At 38.9% G+C, this 10,577-nt stretch overlaps 1 protein-coding gene and 1 long non-coding RNA gene across 12 annotated transcripts in view; one reads left to right on the plus strand and one right to left on the minus strand.

Annotated features, from left to right (window-relative positions):
* The window catches only part of atp2b2 (ATPase plasma membrane Ca2+ transporting 2), a 98,164-nt gene extending 87,935 nt beyond the window's left edge, over positions 1-10,229 (plus strand). For 9 of the 11 annotated variants that reach the window (XM_085456883.1, XM_085456882.1, XM_085456884.1 and 6 more), the window contains 2 exons: positions 98-280; positions 6,275-10,229. In XM_085456883.1, coding sequence (XP_085313009.1) covers positions 98-280; positions 6,275-6,586 — 495 coding nt within the window. In that variant the 3' untranslated portion in view covers positions 6,587-10,229. Of the gene's footprint in view, positions 1-97; positions 281-2,430; positions 2,621-2,932; positions 2,983-6,274 lie in introns of all 11 variants that reach the window. The other 2 variants (XM_085456888.1, XM_085456892.1) reach the window with 2 other exon arrangements.
* Positions 2,482-3,608, minus strand: LOC146709771 (uncharacterized). Its single transcript, XR_014920485.1, has 2 exons — positions 3,522-3,608; positions 2,482-2,677 (listed from the first exon to the last, which is right to left on the minus strand). It is a non-coding gene; the product is annotated as an uncharacterized LOC146709771 (long non-coding RNA).
* Positions 10,230-10,577: the final 348 nt, after the last annotated feature.

Genomic DNA, 10,577 nt, shown 5'->3' on the forward strand with positions numbered 1-10,577 from the left:
CAAAGTTTTCCCTTTCTAAGTCTTTTGGTCAATTTTCCTGTCTGTGCATCTCTACAGTAAGTACATCACTTAGTGCTTTTACTTCTCTGCGGGTTAGGTGATAGCCACCATACCCAATAGCAGACTGCGCTTCCTGCGGCGGGCAGGGCAGTTAACTCAGAAAGATGAGCTGCCAGAGGAGGATGTTAATGAAGAAAATGAGGAGATCGACCACGCAGAGAGGGAGCTGAGGAGAGGACAGATACTCTGGTTCAGAGGACTCAACCGCATTCAGACTCAGGTGAGGGCAAGTAACAGAGACAGTTCAATCCCAGTTAATATATGGATACAGCATGTGGACTTTATGGTTACTTGTTTAAAAATCAGTTTAAGATTCCCTTTAATTTTACACAATAATATGCTGAGTTCCATAATAATAATATAATAATTTTGTCCAGTTATATAATAAAAACACTAAAAGGTAAATATGTCACCCCTAATATTTACTAAAAAGCTTCTCTTTTACTGTTTGTCTGTGTTTCTCAGAAGATCTGTTTTGTGTAGGTCTCTCCACCTCAGGCATTGCCCATGAGGAAGTGATAGACTGTATTTTATATGTTGGTCATGTTAGTCAGTCACAGTTTTAAAGTCCTTTTATCTCAAGATGAATTACTCAGGAGCATAAAGATGCCATTTTGCCTCGCTGGACTGCCTAGATCACCGCCATGGACCTGTGGAAGCTCCAAGAGTTAAATACAAGTATATAGCCACTGAACTGTTTTCACATTTGTGAGCTCTGCAGACCGGTATCACTGTGATATTGCAGACAGTCCGGCTTGTGTGCTGGATCTGGTTTCGTCTCACTGATGTGTTATTGATGGGCCTGGGTGTAGTACTGTGGACAGATGCTGCCTAACATCCGCAAGAGCAAGTTAAAAAACTACAGCCAGAACAGTATCTGTGCTGTACGCAAATGACAGTGTTTAGTGTTAAAGTATAGAATCCTTATTAATAAGCTGGTTATGATCAAATTAAAATGAGTCATTGTGGTCAGCTGTGGTCAGAAGTTTACATACAGTCATCATGGGCATGAATGTCATGGTACTTTGGAGCTTTTAATGATTGCTTTGAACTGTTCTTTTTCCAGGGTTGAATGATTGTACAGCGAATGTCTGTAATGACTTTAAGAAACAATAACTGGGTGCAAAAGTTTGAATTTATTTTGTATTTTCTCTGATCCATATCTAAGCTCAAATATATATGTACACTTTAATAAAGTCTGCTTAAGGTTCTACAATGCCTTTTAAATTGACTTTAAGGCTTAATAACTTCTCATTAGTGATCATGACTGATCAGTCACACTCACATTCAGAACAATATGAAAGACCAAGGAACTCACTGAGGATCCAAGAAGGACAACTGTAGATTTCTATCTCAGTACAAGTTAATTGCACATATGTACAATTTGCCAAGGTCTGGAATAAGAGCCAAACTTTCATCATCAGATGAGAGGAGGTTGGTTGAAGTGGTAAATTCTGCATAATCATTCTACCCTGCAAAAAGAACAGGTCAAATAAATCATTTAAAGCCCCAATTTACCATGACATTGACACCCATGATGAGTACATATAAACTTCTAATCACAACTGTATATGCATTGGTCAGGAATTTAAACAAAAGAAAGAAAAACGAAACCCAATTTGAACTAAATCTTAACTTTCTTTTTCAGTGAAGATGTCACAAAACAACATGCACTGCATGATGTGAATGGCTGCATCTGTGAATTTAATTTGTTTACATCAGATAGTAAGTCAAAGGGTGGGATCACCCAAATTAAAGGAAAACAAAGCTTTTGGCAATCTTCCTCTTATGCTATCTGGCCATGCAGAAAGTTGTAATTTCCCAAGGTTTTGTAATATCATATTTTAGGTACTGAATACAAGTTTGTTCTGTGGTGCTAATAACGTAGAACAATAATGCAAACAACATCAGTGTTACTCTGGGTAAAAAAGAAACACTATCAGAACGAACATGAAATGTTTGCTTTGTAGAAAGTTCTTCTACTGTAGACTGCTCACGCTTACTTCTCTTAAATTTTACACGAAAATGATTTGTGTTTCTTTTCCAGAGATAAATATTAGCTCCTGAATTTTAATAAAATGTTTTTAATGTTGCTCTGTATCAGCATCACGCAACAAATCTGAAGGGAACCCAGAGTATTTGCATGGCCACCATTATAGCTCACATGTAATTTGGGTGAACCAGCTCTTTAGATCAGATTCAGTGTTTTTGCTGTGGGGACACCACACCCTGACTTTTAGCTGCCCTCCATCATGTCATGACTGAGATACTCCCTCTACCACCAGTCACCCTACCAATCAACCTGTGTTACCATTTGGTCTGTGTCACTCTGAGCAGCCATTTGTCCTCTCCTGTCCCGCTCTCCTACAGATTGAAGTAGTCAACACCTTCAAGAGTGGCACCTCCTTTCAGGGGGCAGGGGCTCTGAGACGCCAATCATCCACCACCAGCCAGACCCAGGATGTAACCAATGTTTCTAGTCCTAGTCACGTGTCCTTGTCCAATGCCCTTTCCTCTCCTACAAGCACTACTGCTGCTACTGCTCCTCCCACTACTGGCCGTGAGTCAGAACTCTGTCAGTCTGCTTCTCCACTCTCTTTGCTTCAGGGGTGCCATCCTGTCATGAGCAGAAAGTTATTTTTTGTAGTTTATTGATTTATTTGTTTTTAATTTACAACAACAGTCTCCATCTTGAGGTTGGCATTTCTGAAGTTTTTTTTTTTTGTCTTTCGTTCTTGCTATTTGCGTTTTCATTTTCTCTATTTCTTCTGTCTTTTTCTTGTTCACGCTGGATTTCAAATTCATCTTGATATCTCGTCCCATGGTTGGGTGTACTGTCTTCTCATTGGTGAATGTGTGTTTGTTTCCTCAGAGTGCTAGGAGCGCAGGACTAAGGGTGATACCCACGGCGTGACATTTCAGGTTGTGAGTTTGTCTCCCTCTGCTCATCTTCCATCCATCATCCCCTCATCCAAACCTCACATTTTTATGTCTTTATAGACATTAATGTGAACTAATTCCAATCAAATCACCAAGTCACTGGGTGAACATTCAAGTATAAGTTGCAGTGTTAACTTTGTTTTTGTTTGTTTTTTTTACCTGGGAGTGTGACGCTGTTGTGGCAAATCACATTGGCTTGGCATAAAACAAATTTTACCTCCTACATGTCCTTTGAGCTGAATCACCAGCAGTGACAAGAAAATATTCAGGTAGCAGCGGTATATTTGGCTTAAAATATTTTCACATTTGACTGCCACATTGCAAACTTTGAGGCGAGTGTGTATTTTAGTCAAAAGCGTCTGTGTTATTTAATGATTTGCCCACCTTCATCTTTCTGTCTCTCTCACTCTCTTTTGCACACATGGACACACATATCCTCACTGACAACAACCTGTTATTGAAAATCAAATTAAATCCCATGTGAAGGTTGTGCGAACTGGAATCGGGGCCAGGGTACTCACTATAAGGCAGTAGTGTACCAATAATTCATCCCGTCTTGTTGCTTCATACTGTTGGTGTAGTTGACTGTCACGTTACCATAGTTACAGACATAGATCCTCTGCAGCAAAGTAAAATCAGCCCCCACCCTTTTTTGACACCCCATCAGTGTTACTTGTCAGACATCCTGTCACATGCAATCATCCAGACAGGCTTCTGTTTATTATTAATTTTCATTTCTCTCCTTACACCTACTCCACCACAGTTACTGCAGCACTACCAGAATGTTTGCCATATAATATGCACTATTCTCAAAGCTTTATAAATCTAATATCTTAAAATTAGAAGGAATATTGTAGTCTTAAGGTTTGTGGCAGAGTTTAAATTTCAAATACACTACATGGACAAAAGTATTGGGCCACATTTCGTAATTACTGAATTCGATTGTTTTCACCATAAAGTTACAGAACAAGGTTGTTGTTCTTTTGGGGCCCCAGACAAAAATTCACAGAAGGACCCGCCAACAGCATTTACTGCCACTTTGTTTTAAATAATTTGACTCCACCGCCACAAACAATAGTCCGATAAAATGACAGTAAAACATTACTTATGGCAGAAACCATGTTTATTTTGACAACAATGCCCAAGACTAAGTTAAAAACTGTTAATACTGTAGCTAGCTTCTGTGTTGCTTTAACATGCTAGCTATGCAAACAGGCCCATTGCCAGTGTCCTAACTATGCTGCTCTGCTAGCTAAGTTAGCTAATGTTAAACATCTAAGTAAAGAGAAGAAATAACTTCATGTTAGTGGAAGCTTCATGATTTTGACTGTCTCTCCCCTACATTTAAGGCTAGACTAGTAGCATTTACTGTAGCTAGTGAGCAATATATTTATTAGCCATTATTGTTTGCTTCATTCCCCACTGTCCTGCTTTTTCCCCTCTTCTTCTTCTGTCTATTTTCACTCCTAAAAGGTTTCCTAACATTTGGCTTGTTTAAACAGACTGATGTGTGCCACTTGCGATGGGAGTGAGTAAAGGTGGGCAGGACCCCTTAGGGAAGTCAGGTCTCAACTACTGGCATTGCAAACCTTGCATATTACCATTGCTGTAGTTTGAGGTTGATCAGACCTTGGGGTCCCCTGCTGGCCTGGGACTCCAGGCAGCAGATTGCCATGCCTGGTGACAAATGAAGGCGCATAATGTGTAAAGGTTATCAAGTCTCTGCTGAGTCAGTAACTGCAGGGCTCCAAAACTCCTCTCGGATTAACATCAGCATAAAAACTGTGCAGCGGGAGCTTCACAGGCATGGGTTTCCTGTCCCAGTATTTTTGTCCATTTAGTGTATTCACTGCTCCTGTGAAGAATGAGAAAACAGGTTTCTTATGTTTAATTAAACGTTTTATTAACTGGAAACACAAACTACATAAAAGCATTGATATGTTGCTACATTCAACAGCAATTTATTTTCATTTCTTTAGTTTCAGCTACTTTAAACGAGAATTGAGTTAATAATGTAAATGTAAAGCCAATTATCAATTAAAACCCAGCAACAATTCTGATGCAGTTTTTTCCAAATACCTCACATTTTTGTCATGATTTAGTTTCTTGTAAAACGTTAGTAGGATGTTTTTACAAAATAAATTGAAGATGCACACAGGGTTTATGAAAACAGCAATTTGCCATAGTCTGTGACTACTGTGCTACTTTTTAGTCTCAATAAATTGTCACATAGTTGTTTGGACCTTATACTTGAGTGTTTACGTCGACGTGCATGGACTCAGGAACATGCTTTGACCGTCAGACGTCTGACAGTAAAACTCTTATTTTCATTATTCACTTCCATGTGTTTAGTGTCTGTACTCTGTGTGCCGGTGTTCACCACTCCCTCACTGTCCTGTTGTCATGTTGCATGTAGTTTGTGTTTAGCTCCTGTTCATTTTCTGTGTTTGTCACATTTTAACCTGCTGTGTTTGCTCGTTGTCTCAATGCCACTGTTTTGCTTTTGGTTTTATTGTTTTGTTGTGAGTTTTTACACTGCGATGCTTGTGTTGAGCCAACCTCATGCAGGCTTGACTGTCCATTGCCCTGTTTGAGACCATGCCATACCCACCGTGTGCTATACTCGTGTGTTTGTGTGTCCCACTCAGAGTCTGTGTGGATATTGTCCCAGACAGTGTTCTGGTATCTTCAGAAGTTTTTAAACCACTTGATTGGATCTCTGAGATCTAACCTCCTTCCTTCTTACTGACCTCGTCCACCAGATTTCTACAAACTTGCATGTGATATTCTCCTTTAAATTTTCTGTAAGCATTCCATTTATTAACGTGGCTTGTTTCTAGGTATACAGCACATTGGACTAAAGCGTATACTTACAACGAGCATTCGTGTTGCTTTGGTATTTGTTTTTCTTGAAATGTATGATTTTGTTGTGTTTTTTTATGATTGTGTTCCTCACAGTTTTCCTTAGTGCACGCCAAAATTGAATGACTTGTGACTGTAGTCATCTTGTGAAAGCAGAACACAGGCTGCAGTCGCCTTCTCCCTTGCTGTTCCTCCACCTTCTGCTCCTTCTTTAACTCTTTATCCTCAAATGAGAGGATCCCTCCTTCTATGCCCCTTTTCTCTTCAAACCCTCCCACCCCCCCCACCCCCCCCCCCCCCGCCTTTTCTTTCATCTCGAGGGTACCTCCAACCCTTTGATATTGTCTCCGGCATCACCTCTTACCATTTTTCTTCTTGTTTTTTTGTTTTGTTTTGTCCCTTTCCATGTCAGATCCGAGTTGTGAATGCATTCCGTAGCTCCCTGTATGAAGGCCTGGAAAAACCAGACTCCAGAACATCCATCCACAACTTCATGACACACCCTGAGTTTAGGATAGAAGACTCCACGCCCAACATCCCCCTTATTGATGACACGGACGATGATTCTGCTCGTAGAAGGATGAAGTACTCAAGCCAGCCCTCGTCCCCTAACAAGAACAACAACGCTATTGACAGTGGCATTAATCTCACTATCGATACCAGTAAATCAGCTGCGTCCTCCAGCCCTGCCAGTCCTCTGCACAGCTTGGAGACAAGCCTCTAACCCTGATCCTAAACTCAGCTCTAACCTCTAATGTTGTTTCCTCACATTGTCGGGACACCTCCTCCAATTCCTCCAGACCTTTAACTGTAACCATACAAGTCTTCACCCCCAAATTTTCACCCAATTCTCAACTTCGAGCTCCCCCAAACCGCTACCTACCGGCAACACAGTCCTGGGGGGAAAATGTCCACCATTTTCCCTTAGCCTAGAGCCCTTGAAGCGCTCTGCTCCTTTCAAAGCAGAGAAAATCTAAGTAATATGTCAAGGTGAAAAGAAAAAACAAACTAGCATACAATCAAAAAAGCGCAACAAAGCCACAAAACCTACACAGCCATCCTGCTTTTGTGGTTGTATGAGTACAGCGGCAGTCACGGTGGTGTGTACGACAATACACTTGTACTGGTTAGCATGTACTGTATAAGCGTGGGTCTGACTGCGCATATGTACGAATGGTGTCTTTAGCGGCACTGGGAGGAGGACGATGAGGAGGGAGACTGCTGAGGAGTAAAAATCACACAAGAGGACAGACTTTAAACTCTGCTCACTCTTCCTCTCCTCAACGAAAAACATTGTTAATACTGATAATAGTTTAAATTAAATTGAAAAATATTGTTATTATTCTAATTCTGATTCTGATTATTATTGTTCTTATTATTGTTGCTCCTGCATGAATGTACATTACCCAGGTTTTATTTAAAAGGCTTTTAATTTTATTGGAGTTCTTTGGTTCTGATGGGCTAGGCCTCACTGTGGACTGCGATTTTAAAGACAGCATCTCTGAGTTTCTGGCCTGCAAAGTCCCCTCTTCTGTGTGGCATGAACATGTACCCAACTGTACAAATTTATTTCATCCATAAACGGAAATGTGTATCGAGGTGGTAGGGCTCAACTTGCACAACAGTTTTGCACCTGTCCGTAAAGAGGAATGCAAAATAATAATAATGATGATAGCATTTATGGGATATATTCTATAAATTTAAATACATATAAATATATTTAGAGAGAGTTTATCTTTGTTTGTTGGCATGTTGCCTTGTTCCTGCTTCAATGGCTCCAATACCTTTGACTTATTTATGTCTTAAAGAGAATGTAATTTGTTTACAACCTCGTAGAGATAAACTTCCTGGTTTCTAGAAGGAGGAAGGCGAAGTCGAAGCTCAGATGGACCAGAGCTGTTTCGGTGTGTTATTACTGAAAAACCCTGTGCTGGAATTTGCCTGCTGTCTTGTCAAATAATGTAGATATTTTTAGAGGTTTAACAACAAAAAGAAACCAAAATATAATGGGATACATAGTAATTGTGGAATCTTAGTATTACTCTATATGATTGTTGGGATCAAGTTGGAGTGGCTTGCCTTTGGTTTTTTTCTAAACAGAGGCCTCCTTTTTGTGACAGAGGGGGATATTTTATTCTTTTTATCCACTGCTTCTTCTCTTTTGTTAAGATTATGTCTTATTTTTCTCTGTGCTTCAGCACTGGCCTGGGGTCAGGGCTCGAGTCAAAGGCTGATATCAGGACCTTTATAGCGAACTCTTCTAGATAAACCTGCTTCTTCAAAGGACTTGAGGTTTTTAAAAAAAAACAAAAAACAAATCTATGACCATCAAAAGGCTGCAGCTGAGTCATATTAGAAATTTGCAGTTATATTTGGCTTCTCTGTACCGCTCGGAAATCAAAACGTTTCGGTTGAAAACATGGAATATTTTTTGCGTTGTGTCTATTTTTTATTTAACCTATTGGTTTATTTTTGATTAAAGGAGTTTCTTTTCCTCTAGCAGAGACACATGCAGCCACACAAAGCTGCAGACATTTTTAACATCTAAGAAAACAGAAAAACTGAAAAAAAAAAAAAGAAGAAATGAGAACAAAAATGGAATGTTGCTTTGACTCTTTTTCTATATATATATATATATATATATATATGAGAGAAAAAAGATTTTCTGCACTATCTGGTTATGAATGAAAACTTCTGTGGTGTAATTCTAGATGTGCTTTTGTGTGTTTTAACCAAGCTTGTCTTCCTGCCGTCACAGAATATACAGTACTCTAGCATCTCAACTGTACTCACTAGTTGTAAACTATTTATTGTGCTTTGACCAATCAGACATTACCAGACAGATGTTACATACAGAAGGCACATTTACCCAGTCTTATTGCACTCCGAAGGACAAGGCCACTTAACTAGCCTGTACTATTGTATTTCTATTACTAATCGAAATCACTGGCAAGCATGACGTGATAGGCTCATTATGCAACTTGAAAAGAAAAAAAACCTCCAGATTTTTCTAAAAACAAAAATTCTATAAGCTAGTAAAGTATATACAATCATTTATCCAACAAGTTCTATCTCTCTTCTTTTTTATATCCTCCTCCTCTGTCATTTCCCAGCCAATCTGTCCATCTGGAGAGGGTGCACAAGCTTTACCAGTCAGCTCAGGCGTGTTGAAAACGTAACATGGACCATCTGAATAAAAAAATCTGTCTTATTTAAGTTGGAGAAAGAAAAAAACCCAGTTTGGGCTCTAATATTTTGCTCGAAAGCTGTTGATTTCTTTTGTTTTCTTTCCATTGTTTTAACTTGACAATTTATTTGTTTCTCTGTAAAAACTGTAAAACAATAAACAAAACAAATACAAAACAATAGCATTTTCAATAATAATAATAATAATATTAAAAAAAAGACTTGAGCCAACATTCTCAAACCACTTTTACATCCGGGAGGACATTCAGCTTTAAGGGGATGCAAAGAAACTGAGTTTAAAAAATAATCTTTGTAAATACAGCGATGAGTCCATCGAGGACAGGAACTCCACTGGTGTGGACACAGGAGCTCCTCCTGACTACATCTACCATCATGCACCACAATGAGTCATACTGCCGATGCAGCCGTTTGGCTGTATGTGATCAATCACTGCTCCTGTCAGAAAACACCGTGATTACATCCCAATCATAACACGTGCTGTAGGAACCAATAATAACTTTGACGATGACACTGATAATGATAACGATGATGATGATAACAATGATACTTTTTGCAATATACTCTCATCTGCCTCGATGTACTGTATTTAGCAGCATGCAGTTTGTGGAACAAAGAAAAAGAGAAATGCCAACAAATAACTTTTTTGGCATATAGCCATTTATGGGTAAGTGATTTAAGTGTTCATCTTGTTTTTATGATATTTTTTTTTATCTATACAATAATTGTAAATAAAGAACTCAATGTCTTTGTTCATTTAATACTATGCAAAAAGTCATGCTTTTCTGATTGTTACCCACCCTTATTCCTAGAGTGTGTTGCTGGAATGTTTGTGGTCTCAAAAGTCAGTAAAAACAATGTGATGTAAATTATTTTCTAGCTTGAGGAAAAAGTTCAATAATGATGATGATGATGAAATTATTATTATGATACCATTAGGAGAATGATAATAATGGTGGTGATAGTGATGATGATGATAATGATGATGATGATGATGATGAACTGTGACTCTTGCTGCTTGACTGTCCCATTTACTACACTCCTGACAGCGCAAGTGAACAACATAATAAACAAAAAAAAGAACAAAAAAAAAAAAGGAAAAATCACTAAATAAATCTCCCAGAGCAGCATGACCCAGCATGGTGTGTCCTGGCCCCATCTAACATGTCCTGTTCTGATTTGGTGTACGTCGCTTTGTAATGTCAGTGATGACTTTGATTGTTTCACTGTTTTCTGTTATTTTTTCTTTCTTCAACTTTACTGATTTACTTCAAAGGATTTCACAAATTTTAGGATTGTCAGCATCACTGAGAAAGAACTTCCTGATGTTCTTCACCTAAAATCCTTTTATTTTTATGACCGCTTATACTGAGGAAACACCAGAGCGACCTAGGCGACGACCACATAATTGCTACGTCCTCATTTCAAGTTGGGCCAGGACTTTTGTTGTGAGTCAGTTCTTCTTTCCCTTTCTCTCTCTCTTCCTTCCTTTTTATTTATTTTCTGCTCTA

Source organism: Copadichromis virginalis, linkage group LG5 (assembly GCF_057382275.1).
Source record: "Copadichromis virginalis isolate Kocher_CV1m ecotype Utaka linkage group LG5, C_Virginalis_male_GT1.1, whole genome shotgun sequence".
Lineage (NCBI taxonomy): Eukaryota > Metazoa > Chordata > Actinopteri > Cichliformes > Cichlidae > Copadichromis > Copadichromis virginalis.